Consider the following 21,650-nt stretch of genomic DNA (forward strand, 5'->3'; position numbering starts at 1 on the left):
ATAAAAAGGTTGGGGACCACTGACACTGATAATGGCGAGCCAGCTCTAGTAGTATTGCCTGGCGGGCCAAATATAATTATAGTTGTAATTGCAATGTAATGTAATGTATTACATTGCGGGAAATATTTGGCCCGCAGGCAATACTAAATCGATTTGACACCTATGATTTAGACGCATCTGCAGTGTGGTAGTTGTGCAGCGGTTCATTATATCTCTTCAGCTGTTCAGTCTCTGCTCCTGCTGCATGCTTTTTGTAATGTCACAGCAATTCCTGTGGTTTGGCTCAGCCTGCTGAGAAATGATTCACTGAGGGGAAATGAACTGATCACATGAGGAAATAAAAAGCAGTTTTATTATGAAAATCATCACTTCACCGAGGACTTCCATGCTAATGTTGTGTTTACTGGACTCATTCCACAGAGGAATTTCACTTCATGATTTGAAATGATTCCCACATTTATAACTTAGCAGGATTACTGTCTATTGAAGCAGGAGCAGGAAGGAGGAGGGTTTTTTTTTCCTTCAGTCCTCGTTGACAGATGTCTTCCTCTGGGATAGCACCAGCTGCTTCACCTGGGGTGTTAGGGTAAGCAGCTGTGCGCGGACCTTCCTGGCTTCCTCCTCCTCCTCATCACCATCTTCCTCCTCCTGCTTTCTGCTCTGGTTCTGACACACCAGCTGCTTCACCACCAGACCCTGGTAGGCAGACAGCAGCTGCTGCTGCTCCTGGAAACAAACACACATCAGCTGCTGGGTATTTGTGGATCTGTAGTGACCTGTGCCTACAGGGGTGGGCACAGGTCACTGTGTAGTGACATACCGGTGGGATGCGGCCCGTCAGTATGCCGATAACTTGTGGGACGCAGCGGCCCGGCGCATGCAGCATGCAGTGGGTAGAGGCCTGGAACAGCAGCACACTGGTCAGATGCAGCACAAGTGCTGGGTCCTCCGCCTCCTTCAGTTGCTCCGTCAGGGCCTGGCGGTGCAGGAACTGAGCCTGTCTACATGCGGCACATTAATACACATTAATAATACATAATAATACATTAATAATATTTGTGAAAACATCCAGATACAGTTCAGATCCCATTGCTCCTATTACCTTTCCTTCTTCTTGTCTCCTTTCTTGAGCATGAAGCCGCAGACCTCTGCAGAGGCTTCCAAGTTACTCAGAAAGTCTTCCATTGTCTGGAATAAACAGGAAGAGATTTCAGATTACAGGACATCAGTTTTCAGAACCAGTGCTACAACCTAAAAGAAACAAAAGAGATAAAGAAGCTATTGGGCTCCAGCCCAATGGCTGGGGTTCACTCTGGTGTGTGGCAGAAGGGAAACAGGGCAGGGGGACGTGAGGACCGGATTTGAGAAACACTGGCCTGGTAGTAGTATCGACCTTTTCAGTGACATTTCAAGAAGTCAATGTTCTTCTTGCAGGGGTGGGCAACTCCAGGGCTCGAGGGCCGGTCTCCTGAAACTTTTAGATGTGTCTCTACTTCAACACACCTGAGTCAAATAATGAGGTCATTCATTATGGAGGTGATTCAGCTATTGGATTCAAGTGTTTTGGACCACGGAGACTTTGTTCACCCTAGGTGAGTTGCAGGACACTGGCCCTCGACTGGCCCTCGACGACCAGGATTGCCCACCCCTGGGCCTTCTAATGAGCCATCATTTGATCCAGGTGTGTTAAACAGGGAGAGAACTAAACCATGCAGGATGCCGGCCCTTGAGGACCGACTTTGGGAACCACTGACCTACGGTTTCCTCAGGAGGTGGGAACCTTCCAGTTAACAGCTCACCTTGCCATTGAGGCAGTTGTGCAGCTTCATGAGAGGACCTCTGGTCTCTTCTGACAGTTTGCCCAGAATCTTCACTCTGACCTGAAGCAACACAGGACAGTCAGAATCATCAGACCCATCAGAACTGTGGCTGGTTTCAGTGGGAGTCTTAGAAGCAGACCTCGGTGGTGATGGTGCTGGGGTTGTCGACTGACATCATCAGGTCAGCAGCCAGGAAGTTCACCAGAATGTTGGTCACATGAGTGCACAAGGTCTTCAGGATGTGTTTGGTGATCTGGATCTGAGTTTCATCTGTACCAAGGAGATTCAGAACTAGAACCTGATGCTGACTCCACAAAGCTTCTATTTTCTAGATTTTTGAAACACTTATTCTAAACAGAACTTCGATCTTTAAAATGATCATCTTATCAAATCAGGAATAAACATGGTACTAATTCAGCAAAGAAAAGGGCTAGTTCACCAGTTTTTTTAGAATCTGAACCAACCAACAAATGATCAGAATTTGAGGCACACTTTGGGAAGGTAAATATTTGCCATTTGTTATTTTAAATATCTAAAAGGTTATTTCAATGCTAAGTTTGTTGTCTGAATTACTTTTGATCACGAACAGTTAAAAACCACAGGACAAGTTTAAAACCATGATTTAAGGTAGGCCAGTGGTCAAAAAGCAGAAACAATATTTTGAGTGTTTGTAAAGGTGTATTTTTCTCAAAAGAAATTCAAGCACCAGAATACTGGTGCTTGAATACAGGGAGAATACTTCTCCCTGATGCGCCCATCACTCTGGAACAGGGCAAATCTGGACTCATCAGACCACATGACCCTCTTCCATTCCTCCAGAGTCCAATCTTTATGCTCCCTAGCAAACTGAAGCCTTTTTTTCTGGTTAGCCTTACTGATTAGAGGTTTTCTTACGGCTACACAGCTGTTCAATCCCAACCCCTTGAGTTCCCTTCACATTGTGCGTGTGGAAATGCTTTTGCGTTCACAATTAAACATACTCCTGAGTTCTGCTGTTGTTTTTCTTCGATTTGATTTGACCAAACGTTTAAGTAATCGCTGATCACGATCATTCAGGATTTGTTTCCGACCACATTTCTTCCTGGAAGACGATGGTTCCCCACCATCCTTCCAATTTTTAATGATGCGTTGGACAGTTCTTAACCCAATTCTAGTAGTTTCTGCAATCTCCTTAGATGTTTTCTCTGCTTGATGCATGCCAATGATTTGACCCTTCTTAAACAGACTAACGTCTTTTCCACAACCACAGGATGTCTTTTGCCATGGTTGTTTACCTTAAATGAGGAGTTACTCATTGCATCAGCTGGGGTTAAATAACTTGTTGCCAGCTGAAAGATAATCGCCTATGCAGTACTTATCTAATAGGAGGCTTGTACCTATTTGCTTAGTTAAATCCAGGTGGCGACTTTTTTTTTGGCCAGGCAGTGGTCAAATATATATATTTGAAGCCAACATTTGGAGCTAAAATGTTGGCTCCAAAACTCTTCTGTAAAATCACAGACTCCATTTCATATTTCCTACCTGATAAATTATGTGCATGCATGCAGCACTGATTCAGCTGTATGTAAGACTAACAGTGCAGCGGGGCAGACCTGAGAATAGTTTGGTGCCCCTCTCAAACATCCGTATGTTGTTGTACAGGTTGCTGATCTCCTCCTGCAGATCCTTCATGCTCTTCTTCTTGCAGGCCGCTGAAGGCGAGCTGTTGGAGGACATGAAGACGGTCCTCAGGACTTCCTGGTATGCTTTGGTTAGAGGCCTGTAGAGACAGAGACAGGACACTGACTGCTGTGCGAGGGGAAAGTGAGCTGAGCCAGATGTGGTAAGTTACCTGACCAGCAACTCGGCCAGCTCAGACAGGATGTCTTCAGGACAGTCGTTTAGTCTGTCTTCCAGAATAGCAGCAATCTCCTCCTGGGCCATGAAGGGAGCCTCAGCTGGCCTGTTGCGACCTTGGTAGAGTAGAATACACTGATGAGCCTCAGTGCAAAACTCCCACTAAATCTGCCACCCAGAAAGGAAAACAGCCCAGGGTGGGTGTTGGGTGTGTTTACTGCAAAAGGATTCAGGAAGCATAAGGCTATATTGATTTTTTAAAACACTGTAAGTTGTATAATCGGAAATAGTTTTTTTTTTGTTTGTTTTGTTTTTATGTCATGTGGTCCACACTTCTTAAGGGTTGGTGGTGGTAATGCCACCAAGGTTTCTTACCAACCGGCAATAAATTTCAAGAAGAAGAAGCAATAGTGGGTTTTGGGCAGGATATGTTTCCATTAAACGTAGAATTGCTAAATTAAAATTACCAATCTAAATTTGTAAAATGGAAACACTGTGATTTTGGAAAAAAACAAAAAAACACTTTTTTGATAAAAAGTCATTACACTAGGGTGAGGTGGATTTTTGGCTGTATCAATATTTCACAGTATTTCACAAAACTACAATGGAAATACATTTTTTGCATAACACTCATGTGATCAACAGCTGGAAGTGATGGCTGGCAGAAGGTGACAGTAGGAGGATAATTGTTGGGGTTTTTTTGCTGCACATTGTTGTGTGTTGTGTGTCAATCTAAAATGCTGGCTCCAAAACTCTTCTGTAAAATCACAGACTGCAATTTACCCAAAAACGCATACGCAGCCACTCCAGCGCCTGAATGAGATGCGTGTCTCTTCTGATTGGCCAATAGATGAGTGCTAGTGCCATGGCTGAATTAAGAATATACGTATATCATGTTACTGTTTAGATCAGCTGCTGCATTGTTTTTTTAATGACTTATGTGAACAAGCTTATTCATGGGTTATTTCACTTAAATTCATTCTTTAGTGGAATCACCATTATTGAGAAATTGTGTTTTTTGAGCAGAATATAGACAAAAATTTGCACATATTTGTAGAGAAAATACAGCTACTGTTACATTCTGGTAAAGAGAATGGTGCCGGCATACTCTGCTGTGATGCTCCTGTCTCCTCATCGCTGTCCTCGTCCCTCCTGCCCTTCTTCTTGGTCTTGCGGATGCGGATCTCCCTGGCGTTGCCCCCCCCACCAGCCTTGGCGCTGCCGCTACCCTCTGGAAGACAATAAGTTAGAGCCCAACACTCTCATAGATCCCGCCACTACTGAAGTAGATGGACCTGCAGCCTTCTTCCTGCGCTCGGCATCCTTTCTCTCCTTCTTGGACAGAGCAACGCTCTCGGCCAGAGCGGACGCCTGCTTCAGGTCCTCCTCCGTTATCAGGAACACTGGGCTGTTCTTCACTTCCTGAGCAGCACAGAAGCAGAAATCAGAAATCATGCTGGCTCAGCACAGAAATTCTCCACAGAGGGAGGAACCAGGGACAGGAAACTACCTTCTGAGCCTTCTGCTGCATAGCGTCTTCAAATAGTGCCTGGCAGATGCCGATGAACTTCTCACTGACCACCACAGTGCCCCCGAGAACTCTGGCCTGCGACTGCACATTGGAGTTCCTCAGGGCCTGGTTGATGAGCATCCCCATGTCCTCCATGGAAAGACAGCTGGGCAGGACCGACTGGGACATGACCAGAAAGCCCAATGAGAACTAGAAAAAGGCCAAACATTCACAGAGCAGGAATTTCTAGCTCTTCCCTTTGCGATATATTTATAGAGATAATCTATCCTGTGATTTAATTAAACAATGTATGTTCAAGATGTATACAGATGAGGGGTGGCAGAACATTGGCAGAAAACCCAAACTTAAAATTTACATTCAGATTAAGCATTTCAAACCAAGATGGTTGTAAAGTTAAAAGGGTTATGTGTTTTCCAAGCACATGGTGGTGTAAAATGGCACTATCACTTCCTGAGTAGAAGGAAAAAATATAACAACCTTGGGTTGTTAAAAAAATGCTATATATATCAAATATGACTTAAAAGTACTTGGTAATTTAACGCCTTGAAATTGGGCCTCTGTCTATTTAAAGACTCCTGCTCTTTCTGAAACTATGCCTTCAGGAAGTCACCACAAGATGGCTCCTCTTTAACAGCATTTTTGTTACCAGCATTTTACTGGACAGTAATGAAGTCAGCACCTGTGGAGTTCCACCAGGTGTTTGCAAATTGCTGCTGGCTAGTCTGGCGGAGCTGAGTGGGGGAGTCGCAGTGGAGGGCTGCTCAATTAAGAGGAAGCTCAGCAACTTGAAAACTGTAGCTGGAGGAGGAGCTGAATCTCAAAGATGGGGCTAGGTCCAGGCATTTTTTCCACAGCTAAATGGTTGCTGTAAGGACATTTCTTACATGCATGAAAGAATCAAAGCACCACCCCATTGAATAACATTATAATATGACTTAAAGCTCAAAAAGTGGATTTTACATAATACTGCCACTTTAAACATAAAAAGACAGAGGTCTCTATGTACTCATTAAGAACATGTACACTGCCTCTGGTGAGTGAAGTGGGAAGATTGCCAGAAGAAAAACATTTATGTGAGTTTTGTGAACTTTATGTGGTTGAGGATAAATTTCATTTTATATTTTACCGTTCTATTAGAATTTGAAAAATAAAATGTTGGTCAAAATGCAAAATAAAAACTCTGATCTGTTTTGGTTGTCTGAAGCGCATAAGTTGAATGACACCTTTTCAACTGCATGTATAGTCTTGTCAGTCTATAATATTCAAATAATGAATATTATTTGAGAGACATGGAGAGACTGAATCAAATCTAGCTGAGGAACCCACTATCTCTCCTTTATCCATCCCTCCGTGTGGATATGAGTATATCCACACGTCTAATTGGAGCTAGGTGGGGGGGTGAAGAGATCGTCATGGTGATCTGAGCTGACCACCTGGAGGTCGGTCCACGTGGCAGAGTTAACAGCTTCCTCCACAGAGGCCTCCACCTGGTCCACCAGAGCCTGACCCACGCAGGTGGCGCGCAGGAATAGCAGCTTGCTGGATCTGAAGCGCTTCTTGATGTAGCTGGACGGGTCAGGGATCCCGAGACGGAGCAACGCATCGAACTCTGCAGAAAGAAAAGGAGAAGATGCTTCAAGCTGAAGAGAGCAGCAGATACATAACATAGGAAGCTGGTGCGGAAGAGTAGAATAGTTCTAGAGAAGGAAGTTAAAAGCAGCTGAAATTGTTTTGTTTTTTTCACAAATGTTGCAAAACCTTGTCATCTACTGACAGCAGCAGGTCTTAAAACATCATTTTTAATGATTAAAACATAATTTCAGCTGCATTACAAGCATTCATCAGTCAATGAACATTAATGACAAGTTAATTAATGGTTAATTATGGTTTGCATAGTTTACATATTTCGCTCTAGACTCGAGCCACCACAGGCACACAGGATGTAAGTTGGAGGTGAGGCCGTGAATTCAATGAACATTCTGCTGATGAAAGTGAAGCATAAAATGTGAACGTCCCAAAACTGATATTTATGAATGTTGAGTTGTTAATAAAATTGGAGATATAAGAATCAAATCAATTATTCCGTCTTTTTCTTAAAGACGTATGTACACTGCTCAAAAAAATAAAGGGAACACTTAAACAACACAATATAACTCCAAGTAAATCAAACTTCTGTGAAATCAAACTGTCCACTTAGGAAGCAACACTGATTGACAATCAATTTCACCTGCTGTTGTGCAAATGGAATAGACAACAGGTGGAAATTATTGGCAATTAGCAAGACACACTCAATAAAGGAGTGGTTCTGCAGTTGGGACCACAGACCACTTCTCAGTACCTATGCTGTCTGGCTGATGTTTTGGTCAGTTTTGAATGTTGGTGGTGCTTTCACACTCGTGGTAGCATGAGACGGACTCCACAACCCACACAAGTGGCTCAGGTAGTGCAGCTCATCCAGGATGGCACATCAATGCGAGCTGTGGCAAGAAGGTTTGCTGTGTCTGTCAGCGTAGTGTCCAGAGGCTGGAGGCGCTACCAGGAGACAGGCCAGTACACCAGGAGACGTGGAGGAGGCCGTAGGAGGGCAACAACCCAGCAGCAGGACCGCTACCTCCGCCTTTGTGCAAGAAGGAACAGGAGGAGCACTGCCAGAGCCCTGCAAAATGACTTCCAGCAGGCCACAAATGTGCATGTGTCTGCACAAACGGTTAGAAACCGACTCCATGAGGATGGTATGAGGGCCTGACGTCCACAGATGGGGGTTGTGCTCACAGCCCAACACCGTGCAGGATCCAGAGAACACCAGGATTGGCAAATTCGCCACTGGTGCCTTGTGCTCTTCACAGATGAAAGCAGGTTCACACTGAGCACATGTGACAGACATGGCAGAGTCTGGAGACGCCGTGGAGAGCAGTCTGCTGCCTGCAACATCCTTCAGCATGACCGGTTTGGCAGTGGGTCAGTAATGGTGTGGGGTGGCATTTCTTTGGAGGGCCGCACAGTGCTCACCAGAGGTAGCCTGACTGCCATTAGGTACCGAGATGAAATCCTCAGAGCCCTTGTGAGACCATATGCTGGTGCGGTTGGCCCTGGGTTCCTCCTAATGCAGGACAATGCTAGACCTCATGTGGCTGGAGTGTGTCAGCAGTTCCTGCAAGATGAAGGCATTGAAGCTATGGACTGGCCAGCCCGTTCCCCAGACCTGAATCCGATTGAGCACATCTGGGACATCATGTCTCCATCCACCAATGTCACGTTGCACCACAGACTGTCCAGGAGTTGGCGGATGCTTTAGTCCAGGTCTGGGAGGAGATCCCTCAGGAGACCATCTGCCACCTCATCAGGAGCATGCCCAGGCGTTGTAGGGAGGCCACACAATACTGAGCCTCATTTTGACTTGTTTTAAGGACATTACATTAAAGTTGGATCAGCGTGTAGTGTCATTTCACTTTAATTTTGTGTGTGGCTCCAAATCCAGGCCTCCATTGGTTAATAAATTTGATTTCCATTGATGATTTTTGTGTGATTTTGTTGTCAGCACATTCAACTTTGTACAGAACAAAGTATTCAATGAGAATATTTCTTTCATTCAGATCTAGGATGTGTTATTTGAGTGTTCCCTTTATTTTTTTGAGCAGTGTATGTAAATTTTACAAAAATGTTTTCTTTTTTTTTTTAAACATATTTTTTTAAAATTGCCACCATGTTGTATAATATGAGACAGATAAATTGTAAAAGAATCAGGCTCCTCTGCCTACTCTCGGTAGTCCTAGAGTCATCTCAGCTATCATAATTGGTCAATCAGAGTGATTGACAACACTAAGACCCTCTTAGTGCAACCATTAAGCCATTCTTACCAAACAGTGTATGTCTGCTTTTCAGGCTTTAAACATACAGATCTAAAATTTTTATTATTTTTTTGAAGAATCAACAACAAGTGGAACACAATCGTGAGGTGGAATGAAATTTATTGGCTATTTTAAACTATTTTAACAAATAAAAAACTGCAAAGTGGGCCGTGCAATATTATTCGGCCCCCTTGAGGTTAATAGGGCTAGTAGGGCCACCTTTTGCTTGGATTACAGCTGCAAGTCGCTTGGGGTATGTCTATCAGTTTTGCACATGGAGAGACTGAAATTCTTGCCCATTCTTCCTTGCAAAACAGCTCAAGCACAATGAGGTTGGATGGAGAGCGATGTGAACAGCAGTTTTCAACTCTTTCCACAGATTCTCAATTGGATTCAGGTCTGGACTTTGACTTGGCCATTCTAACTCCTAGATATGTTTATTTGTGAACCATACCATTGTATATTTTGTTTTATGTTTGGGATCACTGTCTAATAAGACATCTTCCAATAGGAAGATAAATCTCCAATAAAGTCTTTTGCAGACTCCAACAGGTTTTCTTCCAGAATGTATTCGGCTCCATCCATCTTCCCATCAATTTTAACAATCTTCCCTGTCCCTGCTGAAGAAAAGGCCCAAACCATGATGCTGCCACCACCATGTTTGACAGTGGGGATGGTGTGATTGGGATAATGAGCTGTGTTGCTGTTACGGCAAACATATTATTTTGCATTGTGGCCAAAATGTTTGATTTTGGTTTCATCTGACCAGAGCACATTTTTCAACATGTCTGGTGGCTTGTGGCAAACTTTAAACAAAACTTTTCTGGATATCTTTGAGAAATGGCTTTCTTTTTGCCACTTTTCCATAAAGACCAGATTTGTGCTGTGTATGACTGATTGTTGTACTATGGACAACCTCAGCTGGTAGATCTCTGCAGTTCATCCAGAGTGATCATGGGCCTCTTGGCTGCATCTCTGATCAGTCTTCTCTTTGTTCGAGATGAAAGTTTAGAGGGATGGCCGGGTCTTGCAGTGGTCTGATACTCCTTCCATTTCAATATGATCGCTTGCACAGTACTCCTTGGGATGTTCAAAACTTGGGAAATCTTTTTGTATCTAAATCCAGCTTTAAACGTCTCAACAACAGTATCTGGGACCTGCCTGGTGCCTTGGTCTTCATGATGCTCTCTGCGCTTTAAACACAACCTTGAGACTATCAGAGAGCAGGTGAATTTATATGGGGGGACAGGTCAATTCTATTTATCATCATCAATCATTTAGGACAACATTGGATCATTCAGAGATCCTCACTGAACTTCTCGAGTGAGTTTGCTGCACTGAAAGTAATGGGGTCGAATAATATTACACGCCCCACTTTGCAGTTTTTTATTTGTTAAAAAAAGTTTAAAATATCCAATAAACTTCGTCCCACCTCACGATTGTGTTCCACTTGTTGATTCTACAGAAAATCATACAAATTTTAGATCTTTATGTTTAAAGCCTGAAAAGCGGCAAAAGGTTGAAAAGGGGGCCGAATACTTCCGCAAAGCACTGTATGTACATACATACGTATGTATGTATGTATGTACACAGCCTGGCCAAAAAATAGTCGCCACCAAAAAATAGTCACACTCTCTAATATTTTGTTGGACCGCCTTTAGCTTTGATTACAGCCCGCATTCGCTGTGGCATTGTTTCAATAAGCTTCTGCAGTGTCACAAGATTTATTTCCATCCAGTGTTGCATTAATCTTTCACCAAGATCTGGTATTAATGATGGGAGAGTCTGGGATGGGATGTGCCTTCTCTAGCACATCCCAAAGATTCTCAATGGGGTTAAGGTCTGGACTCTGTGGTGGCCAATCCATGTGTGAAAAAGATGTCTCATGCTCCCTGAACCACTCTTTCACAATGTGAGCCCGATGAATCCTGGCATTGTCATCTTGGAATATGATTTGGGAAGACAAAATGATGGAATAACCTGGTCATTCAGTATATTCAGGGCCTTGTCCTGCCTTGTCCTGTCGTCCTCCCACTACGCTTCCCTTCAGACGTCCACTGTTCACCAGCTCCTCCAAAACAGCTGACTAGCTGACCTCATTCTTTGGGCACAAAATGTTGCTGAACCTAGACCTGACCAACTGCAGCAACCCCAGATCATAGCACTGCCCCCACAGGCTTGTACAGTAGGCACTAGGCATGATGGGTGCATCACTTCACCTGCCTCTCTTCTTACCCTGATGCGCCCATCACTCTGGAACAGGGCAAATCTGGACTCATCAGACCACATGACCCTCTTCCATTCCTCCAGAGTCCAATCTTTATGCTCCCTAGCAAACTGAAGCCTTTTTTTCTGGTTAGCCTTACTGATTAGAGGTTTTCTTACGGCTACACAGCTGTTCAATCCCAACCCCTTGAGTTCCCTTCGCATTGTGCGTGTGGAAATGCTTTTGCGTTCACAATTAAACATACTCCTGAGTTCTGCTGTTGTTTTTCTTCGATTTGATTTGACCAAACGTTTAAGTAATCGCCGATCACGATCATTCAGGATTTGTTTCTGACCACATTTCTTCCTGGAAGACGATGGTTCCCCACCATCCTTCCAGTTTTTAATGATGCGTTGGACAGTTCTTAACCCAATTCTAGTAGTTTCTGCAATCTCCTTAGATGTTTTCTCTGCTTGATGCATGCCAATGATTTGACCCTTCTTAAACAGACTAACGTCTTTTCCACGACCACAGGATGTGTCTTTTGCCATGGTTGTTTAAGAAATGAGGAGTTACTCATTGCATCAGCTGGGGTTAAATAACTTGTTGCCAGCTGAAAGATAATCGCCTATGCAGTACTTATCCAATAGGAGGCTTGTACCTATTTGCTTAGTTAAATCCAGGTGGCGACTTTTTTTTTGGCCAGGCAGTGTCTATATATGTATGTGTATATGTGTCTGTATATGTATGTATATGTACATACATATACAGTACACTCCTCCATGGGCTGCCACCTTATCGTGGTGGAGGGGTTTGAGTGTCCCAATGATCCTAGGAGCTATGCTGTCTGGGGCTTCATGCCCCTGGTAGGGTCACCCAAGGCAGACAGGTCCTAGGTGAGGGACCAGACAAAGAGCAGCCCGAAGACCCCTTATGATGGACAAGAACTTTGGACTTGGTGTTCCCTCGCCCGGACGCGGGTCACCGGGGCCCCACTCTGGAGCCAGGCCTGGAGGGGGGGCACGATGGCGAGCGTCTGGTGGCCGGGCTTTTACCCATGGAGCCCGGCCGGGCTCAGCCCGAAGAGGAAACATGGGCCCCCCCTCCCATGGGCCCACCACCCGTGGGAGGGGCCAAAGGGGTCGGGTGCAGTGTGGGATGGGTGGCAGCAGAGGGAGGGGACCCTGGCGGTCCGATCCTCGGTTGCAGAAACTGGCTCTTGGGACGTGGAATGTCACCTCTCTGGTGGGGAAGGAGCCGGAGCTAGTGCGTGAGGTCGAGAGGTTCCGGCTAGAAATAGTCGGTCTCACCTCGACGCACGGCTCTGGTTCTGGAACCAGTCTCCTTGAGAGGGGCTGGACATACTTCCACTCTGGAGTTGCCCAAGGTGAGAGGCGTCGGGCAGGAGTGGGCATACTTGTTGCTCCCCATCTCGGCGCCTGTACGTTGGGGTTTACCCCGGTGAACGAGAGGGTAGCATCCCTCCGCCTACGGGTGGGGGGACGGGTTCTGACTGTCGTTTGTGCTTACGGGCCGAACGACAGTTCAGATTACCCACCCTTTTTGGAGTCCTTAGAGGGGGTACTGGAGAGTGCTCCTCCTGGGGACTCCCTTGTTCTGCTGGGGGACTTCAACGCTCACGTGGGCAATGACAGTGAGACCTGGAGGGGCGTGGTTGGGAGGAACGGCCCGCCCGACCTGAACTCGAGCGGTGTTCTGTTGCTGGACTTCTGTGCTCGCCATGGATTGTCCATAACGAACACCATGTTCAAGCATAAGGGTGTCCATATGTGCACTTGGCACCAGGACACCCTAGGCCGCAGTTCGATGATCGACTTTGTCATCGTTTCATCGGATCTGCGGCCGTATGTCTTGGACACTCGGGTGAAGAGAGGTGCGGAGCTGTCCACTGACCACTACCTGGTGGTGAGTTGGCTCCGGTGGTGGGGGCGAAAGCCGGTCAGACCTGGCAGGCCCAAACGTGTTGTGAGGGTCTGCTGGGAACGTCTGGCGGAATCCCCTGTGAGACGGAGCTTTAACTCCCATCTCCGGCAAAACTTCGAACACGTCCCGGGGGAGGTGGGGGACATGGAGTCCGAGTGGACCGTGTTCCGTGCCTCCATCGTCGAGGCGGCCGATCGGAGCTGTGGCCGCAAGGTTGTCGGTGTCTGTCGCGGCGGCAACCCTCGAACCCGCTGGTGGACACCTTCGGTGAGGGATGCCGTCAGGCTGAAGAAGGAGTCCTATCGGGCCTTTTTGGCCTGTGGGACTCCGGAAGCAGCTGATGGGTACCGGCGGGCGAAGCGGCATGCGGCTCGGGCGGTTGCTGAGGCAAAAACTCGGGCGTGGGAGGAGTTTGGAGAGGCCATGGAGAAAGACTTCCATACGGCTTCGAGGCGATTCTGGTCCACCATCCGGCGTCTCAGGGGGGGGAAGCGGTGCAGCACCAACACTGTTTATAGTGGGGATGGTGTGCTGCTGACCTCTACTCGGGACGTTGTGGGCCGGTGGGCGGAGTACTTCGAAGACCTCCTCAATCCCACCAACATGCCTTCCACTGAGGAAGCGGAGCCTGGGGACTCTGGGTTGGGCTCTCCAATCTCTGGGGACGAGGTCACCGAGGTGGTTAAAAAGCTCCTCGGTGGCAGGGCCCCGGGGGTGGATGAGATCCGCCCGGAGTTCCTTAAGGCTCTGGATGTTGTGGGGTTGTGTTGGTTGACGCGACTCTGCAATGTCGCATGGACATCGGGGGCAGTTCCCCTGGATTGGCAGACTGGGGTGGTGGTCCCCCTGTTCAAAAAGGGGGACCGGAGGGTGTGCTCCAATTATAGAGGGGTCACACTCTTAAGCCTCCCTGGCAAGGTCTATTCAGGGGTCCTGGAGAGGAGGGTCCGTCGGATAGTCGAACCTCGGATCCAGGAAGAGCAGTGTGGTTTTCGTCCTGGTCGTGGAACACTGGACCAGCTCTACACCCTCGGCAGGGTCCTGGAGGGTGCATGGGAGTTCGCCCAACCAGTCTACATGTGTTTTGTGGACTTGGAGAAGGCGTTCGACCGTGTCCCTCGGGGAGCCCTGTGGGGGGTTCTCCGGGAGTATGGGGTACCGGGCCCTTTGATACGGGCTGTCAGGTCCCTGTATGACCGGTGTCAGAGTCTGGTCCGCATTGCCGGCAGTAAGTCGGGCTCGTTTCCGGTGAGAGTTGGACTCCGCCAGGGCTGCCCTTTGTCACCGATTCTGTTCATCACTTTCATGGACAGAATTTCTAGGCGCAGCCAAGGTGTTGAGGGGGTCCGATTTGGTGGCCTTAGGATCTCATCTCTGCTTTTCGCAGACGATGTGGTCCTTTTGGCTTCATCAGATCGTGATCTGCAGCTCTCGCTGGAGCGGTTCGCAGCCGAGTGTGAAGCGGCCGGGATGGGGATCAGTGCCTCCAAATCCGAGGCCATGGTCTTGAGCCGGAAAAGGGTAGAGTGCCTTCTCCGGGTCAGGGGGGGTGTCCTGCCCCAAGTGGAGGAGTTTAAGTATCTCGGGATCTTGTTCACGAATGGGGGAAGAAGGGAGCGGGAGATCGACAGGCGGATTGGCGCAGCGTCTGCTGTCAAGCGGGCGCTGTACCGGTCCGTCGTGGTGAAGAGAGAGCTGAGCCAAAAAGCGAAGCTCTCGATTTACCGGTCGATCTACGTTCCCACCCTCATCTATGGTCATGAGCTTTGGGTCATGACCGAAAGAACGAGATCGCGGATACAAGCGGCCGAAATGGGTTTTCTCCGTAGGGTGGCTGGGCTCTCCCTTAGAGATAGGGTGAGAAGCTCAGTCATCCGGGAGGGACTCAGAGTAGAGCCGCTGCTCCTTCACATCGAGAGGAGCCAGTTGAGGTGGCTCGGGCATCTGGTCAGGATGCCTCCTGGACGCCTCCCTGGTGAGGTGTTCCGGGCACGTCCCACCGGGAGGAGGCCCCGGGGAAGACCCAGGACACGCTGGAGGGACTATGTCTCTCGGCTGGCCTGGGAACGCCTCGGGATTCCCCCGGAGGAGCTAGAAGAAGTGGCTGGGGAGAGGGAAGTCTGGGCCTCCCTTCTGAAGCTGCTACCCCCGCGACCCGACCTCGGATAAGCGGAAGAAGATGGATGGATGGATGGATGGATATACAGTACATACATATATAATATCTATATATATAGATATAGATATTTATATATAACTATATATAAATATCTATCTATCTATCTATCTATTGAGAGAGCAATATCTCCCTTTAAAGAGAGAGAGAGAGAGAGAGGAAGACTATATACATGCTTAGGTCATTTAGAATCTCTTCTAAGGAGGAACATTTTAAAACTGAAGTATGGAGGGTTGAGAATGGAAGAGAGTGGTAATCTTGTAATCTAAATGGGAAATAATAATTTTTTCCCTAGTCACAGAATGCTGTGATGAAAGGGTAAGATGACCAGTTTAAAGATATTTCAAGGTTCTACAGAAAGAGATATTTTTCCCCTTCGCTTGTTGCAAACAGCTGATGTCATAAATCAAAGCCGAAGCAAACCATGTTTGCCTTGGGATCCTGAAGCCCAGTCCTCAAGAACTGCCACCCTGCAACTTTTAGATGTATTCCTTTTTTTAAAACCCCTCGGCTTACTAGCAGGTTTCTGCAGAGCTGAGTTACTGCTAGTGTGGGAAGTCAGCCTTTTGACTCATGCATTTTGGGCTAGCGATGCAGGGTGGAGGATTGAACACTGATCTAGTGTAATAAAAGCAAAGACCTAGGTATCCGTTCTGTTGGAGGAAGGAGTCCACCCAGGCGTTCTGTGTTCTGGCGTAGATGTCAGGGATGTACACAGCCTTGTCCTGTCGTCCTCCCACTACGCTTCCCTTCAGACGTCCACTGTTCACCAGCTCCTCCAAAACGGCTGGGACAAAAATGCACAAATAAAGACCCACAAAAACAAAACACCCACTTAATGGGGGAGTATTATGTATTTTTCCGGCACATACTGCCATTTTGTAGCTCAATTACCTTCATTTGTTATAGAAATGCTATAATTTCTTTTAAGCACAACCAAAGAAATTTGACTTGGTAATTTAACGTCTTGAAATTGGGCCTCCTGCTCTTCCTGAAACTCCACCTTCAGGAAGTCATCACAACATCACTATTAAACCCTCAACAATGTTTTTCCCAGCATTGCACTCAGCAGATTCACCAGGTGTTTGGTTTTTGCTGGAGGAGCTGAGTGGGGAAGTCCCAGAGGAGGGCTGCTCTGTGCGGTATTAGCTCAGAAGCTTGGAAACTGCTCTGAGCAAACGGGGCTAGGCCCACCCAGGGTTTTGCACAGCTGAATGGTTGCCACAGGAGATTAAATGATTTCTCAAACATACATGAAATAATCAAAGCAACACTTCAATACAAGAAGATGTAAAGCTCAAAAAAGTAAATTATACATAATACTGCCCCCTTAAATGATATGAAATGATCAATGTAAAGTCTCCTTACTGTACAGGAGGTGTTCCTGAAATCCAAACACTGCAATCATGCTGCTGACGGGTATTGGTCTGCAGAGCACAACATCACCAGACTGATATCCAAACAAAGTTCTGAGAACTTTGTTTGGATATCCAATAAGTCAAAACATTTGTGTGATGTGCACACACCGTTTCTGTGGCAATAAGCCGCCTCTGTTCGGCACAGGGAACATGTTATGGGAGTATTTAGTTGTACCTTGTGATTCCGCTGAACAGGCCTCTGATTCGGGCTTTGTGACGTGCAACAAAAGCTCTGGTGAAGATCACTCCTCTGTTGTACTGGTCCATTTCTCCCTCGATGAGTTTTCCCAGGCGTTTCAACACTTCCTGAAATGAGAAAAAACAATCCTGATGGGGCTTTTTACCCTCAAATGCTTGACTCAGCAATAACTCCACTGTGGCTGAATGTCTGAACCTGGGGCAAGGCATAGATAATCATGAGGTGACTCACCTCAGTTAGGAAGTCTCCTGGGAGGTCGTAGCTTTTACACAGCTCTGCCATGCTGATCAAACCGGCCTCCTGCAGTTTGTCGTTCACCTCCTCAGCCAGATGGTTCAGGTAGGCGCTGCACAGCACAGGATACAGAAAACAGCTCAATGCATGCAGCCTCTGCATCTCAGGTTCATTATCAGTTAGGAGGTCAGCCAGGTGTCCAACTAGGGGAATAAGAACAGGATTAGATTAGACTTTTCATACATTTTTATTAGAAATGAAAGGAAACTACATGCGACTTGTTTAATACAGTGAACCCTCGCAATAACGTGGTTCACCTTTCACAACCTCGCTGCTTCGCGGATTTGTTTGTGCAGTTTTTTTTTTCACAGTGCATTGTGTTCTGAGTCCTGATTGACTAAACAGTCTCCGTGCTTCTTCTCTACCCGTGTGTCAATAACGTTACGGTATTTAAATATACAGCTTTGCAAATTTTGGCAAATATTTTTGCCCAGAAGAAAAAAGAGCGTCAACAACTACCGATAACTATGTTCTTCTCTCGAAAAAACACACCTGCACCACAGGCTTCAGAAGAAAAGGACACTAGGGAGCGGAGTCAGGCCGCAGCGTCACAGACAGAGGAACAGTGTCACAATTTCTCCTACTGTACTTCGTATTGATGATTACAATGATTATGTTACTGTAGTTATTTATAAGAAAGTGTTCTCTTTGTTAAAAAAATGCTTAGCCAAAGAACAGGTTTTGTTCTTTGGTTTCAATGTAGAGTATTTAATTATGCTGTATAATAATTGTAAAAAAACAAAGGTAAAAGGTAACTACTTCACGGATTTCACCTATCAAGGGTTCTATTCGGAACGCAACTCCCGCGAAAAACGAGGGTTCACTGTATTCAGAATTTTACCTTCAACAAATCTCAAGATTTGAGCATACAGTATGTAGGGATTCTATAGAGATACAAAATCCATTTATGCATCTTAAAAAGTAATTTAAAATGTCAAATAAGGGGGGGTGCTGTGGTGACGCAAGCACAACCCGTATATAAAGGTCTTAGTCCTTGACGTGGCCGTCACAGGTTCGAGTCCCGGCCTTTTGACCCTTGCTGCATGTCTTCTCCCTCTCTCATTACCACTTTCAAATCAAGGCCACTAGAGCCAATAAAACCTTTAAAAAAAGTCAAACAATTAGGGCTAGGACTTTACCATATTAATTTGAGTTAATTGATTACATAAATTAATCATCTCCTAACAGAAAGCTGATTGGATGGAAGTCATCCTCTGCTTGTACTCACTCATCAATGAGCTGTCCCAGGACTAGCTGGACCCCTTTGTCTGACTTGGCAATGTCGCTGGCTCTGTTTTCCACATGGACCCAGTCCACGTTGATGATCTAAAGGAAGTATCATTTAAAGGACATCTCAACAAGAACTTCAGCAAATGGAGATGGAAGGTCACTGAATGGGAACAAACCTGCTGCAGATCCACAATGTTGATTCTTCCTGCAGGAAACACTGAAATATAACCATCTGCAGTTTCAACAGGTCAAAAAAATAAAGGGAACACTTAAACAACACAATATAACTCCAAGTAAATCAAACTTCTGTGAAATCAAACTGTCCACTTAGGAAGCAACACTGATTGACAATCAATTTCACCTGCTGTTGTGCAAATGGAATAGACAACAGGTGGAAATTATTGGCAATTAGCAAGACACACTCAATAAAGGAGTGGTTCTGCAGTTGGGACCACAGACCACTTCTCAGTACCTATGCTGTCTGGCTGATGTTTTGGTCAGTTTTGAATGTTGGTGGTGCTTTCACACTCGTGGTAGCATGAGACGGACTCCACAACCCACACAAGTGGCTCAGGTAGTGCAGCTCATCCAGGATGGCACATCAATGCGAGCTGTGGCAAGAAGGTTTGCTGTGTCTGTCAGCGTAGTGTCCAGAGGCTGGAGGCGCTACCAGGAGACAGGCCAGTACACCAGGAGACGTGGAGGAGGCCGTAGGAGGGCAACAACCCAGCAGCAGGACCGCTACCCTCCGCCTTTGTGCAAGAAGGAACAGGAGGAGCACTGCCAGAGCCCTGCAAAATGACTTCCAGCAGGCCACAAATGTGCATGTGTCTGCACAAACGGTTAGAAACCGACTCCATGAGGATGGTATGAGGGCCTGACGTCCACAGATGGGGGTTGTGCTCACAGCCCAACACCGTGCAGGATCCAGAGAACACCAGGATTGGCAAATTCGCCACTGGTGCCTTGTGCTCTTCACAGATGAAAGCAGGTTCACACTGAGCACATGTGACAGACATGGCAGAGTCTGGAGACGCCGTGGAGAGCAGTCTGCTGCCTGCAACATCCTTCAGCATGACCGGTTTGGCAGTGGGTCAGTAATGGTGTGGGGTGGCATTTCTTTGGAGGGCCGCACAGTCCTCCATGTGCTCACCAGAGGTAGCCTGACTGCCATTAGGTACCGAGATGAGATCCTCAGAGCCCTTGTGAGACCATATGCTGGTGTGGTTGGCCCTGGGTTCCTCCTAATGCAGGACAATGCTAGACCTCATGTGGCTGGAGTGTGTCAGCAGTTCCTGCAAGATGAAGGCATTGAAGCTATGGACTGGCCAGCCTGTTCCCCAGACCTGAATCCGATTGAGCACATCTGGGACATCATGTCTCCATCCACCAATGTCACGTTGCACCACAGACTGTCCAGGAGTTGGCGGATGCTTTAGTCCAGGTCTGGGAGGAGATCCCTCAGGAGACCATCCGCCACCTCATCAGGAGCATGCCCAGGCGTTGTAGGGAGGTCATACAGGCACGTGGAGGCCACACACAATACTGAGCCTCATTTTGACTTGTTTTAAGGACATTACATTAAAGTTGGATCAGCGTGTAGTGTTATTTCACTTTAATTTTGTGTGTGGCTCCAAATCCAGGCCTCCATTGGTTAATAAATTTGATTTCCATTGATGATTTTGTTGTCAACACATTCAACTTTGTACAGAACAAAGTATTCAATGAGAATATTTCTTTCATTCAGATCTAGGATGTGTTATTTGAGTGTTCCCTTTATTTTTTTTGAGCAGTGTATTTTTATGTTGTACCGACCTCCATGGACATACAGCTCGTCCCGGATTTCCCTGCTGATCTGTGCTGGAGTGATGTACTCCTTCCCATCCAGAGTGTGCACCACGTCCAACTTCCTGTCCTGAACCAGCTTTGTGATGATTTCTATGCAGTTCCTTTCCGACAACCTGGAAACGGTTTAGAGACACAATCGATACTTTAAAAACTAACACCACTAAGGTTTTCTTCACATGAACAAACTAGTCTCCACAGTGAGCTGCCTTAACCAGCTGAGTTAGCTCATGTTAGCATTCGGGCTATCGGTCTCACCTCTGTACTGTGTCCGCAAACTGAGCCCGCTGGAAGTCCGCGGCCAGCCGGCGAATCTCCTCCCAATCTGCAGCCATTATTCCGCTAACAAGGCACGAGGACAGTCCGCTGTCAGCGCTTCACTTCACCTCACCTGTCCACAGGAGTTTGCTAACTGAAGAATAGCTCTGCTACAAAGCAACACGTCAACATACAGTGACGTAGGACGGCAAGCCTGTAGGTACAATCCCGCCCCCACAAAAACACATTGGGCCAAATTCAGCAAGTACACCTTGCTGAATTTGCAAACAGAAAGGGGCGGGGAAGGACACTGGCATACCTTATTTGGAAATAGGACAATTGCACTCTGGAAATGAAGAGGGCGATTACCCACAGCCTAACGTTTTGTTTTCTTATGAAATCTGTGATAGCTTGACCTTTAGGAAGTAGTTGAAGCATTTGTTATAACTTGTGTCTTTTATTTATTTCATCTAAGTTCACAGTTCTCAAATTCTGTAGCTTTCTGTGAACTTCTGGTGGCGGGGAGGGGAGGGGAGGGAGAAGGGGGGGAGCAATTTTCACCAAAATGAAATAACTAAATAAGTAATGGCCATCATTGTTCCTAATAATATTTTTTAATCTGTACATTTATTTATTATTTATTTGTTCTCTCAGTTGCAACTCTCATGAAACACAAAATATAGACGTGGTTCTAGTTTTAAACCACCAGAACTGCAGTTTTTCATCATTTCTGAGCTGTTAAATAGCAAATAAAACAGAAAATTGAATGCCGAGCTGCGAAATAAAAACTTCTTAATTTGTCACTTCTTTCGCTGAGATAAAGCTTTTTTAACCTTACATCTGCAACTCTCATGAAACAAATACTAAGATTTGGTTCCACCTTCAAACAACCAGAACTAAGGCTTCTCAGCATTTCTAAGGTGTTTCAAAGCTAATAATGCTGAAAACTTAATGTAGAGCTGAATATTCACATATTGTCATTCTTTCACTTCTCTCTCTCGCTGAGAAAACGCTTTTTTGGTCGCTATATTTCAAAACCTATGAA

General features: G+C 46.3%; 1 protein-coding gene across 2 annotated transcripts; it reads right to left on the minus strand.

Annotated features, from left to right (window-relative positions):
- Positions 1-330: 330 nt before the first annotated feature.
- On the minus strand, positions 331-20,824 carry ufl1 (UFM1 specific ligase 1). 2 transcript variants are annotated; one of them, XM_023348058.1, is made up of 19 exons: positions 20,606-20,824; positions 20,318-20,463; positions 18,679-18,707; positions 18,501-18,598; positions 17,210-17,324; positions 16,955-17,085; positions 16,730-16,788; positions 16,002-16,148; positions 6,621-6,796; positions 5,167-5,346; positions 4,952-5,078; positions 4,765-4,887; positions 3,652-3,772; positions 3,413-3,579; positions 1,960-2,090; positions 1,800-1,880; positions 1,103-1,188; positions 821-1,001; positions 331-726 (listed from the first exon to the last, which is right to left on the minus strand). In XM_023348058.1, exons 1-19 carry the CDS (start codon positions 20,680-20,682, stop codon positions 523-525), a joined length of 2,379 nt encoding a protein of 792 aa, XP_023203826.1. In that variant the 5' UTR covers positions 20,683-20,824; the 3' UTR covers positions 331-522. The 2 variants fall into 2 exon arrangements, with proteins under 2 accessions (XP_023203826.1, XP_023203825.1); XM_023348057.1 differs by having other exon boundaries at positions 6,618-6,796.
- Positions 20,825-21,650: the final 826 nt, after the last annotated feature.

This window comes from Xiphophorus maculatus, chromosome 15, assembly GCF_002775205.1.
Source record: "Xiphophorus maculatus strain JP 163 A chromosome 15, X_maculatus-5.0-male, whole genome shotgun sequence".
Classification (NCBI taxonomy): Eukaryota; Metazoa; Chordata; class Actinopteri; order Cyprinodontiformes; family Poeciliidae; genus Xiphophorus; species Xiphophorus maculatus.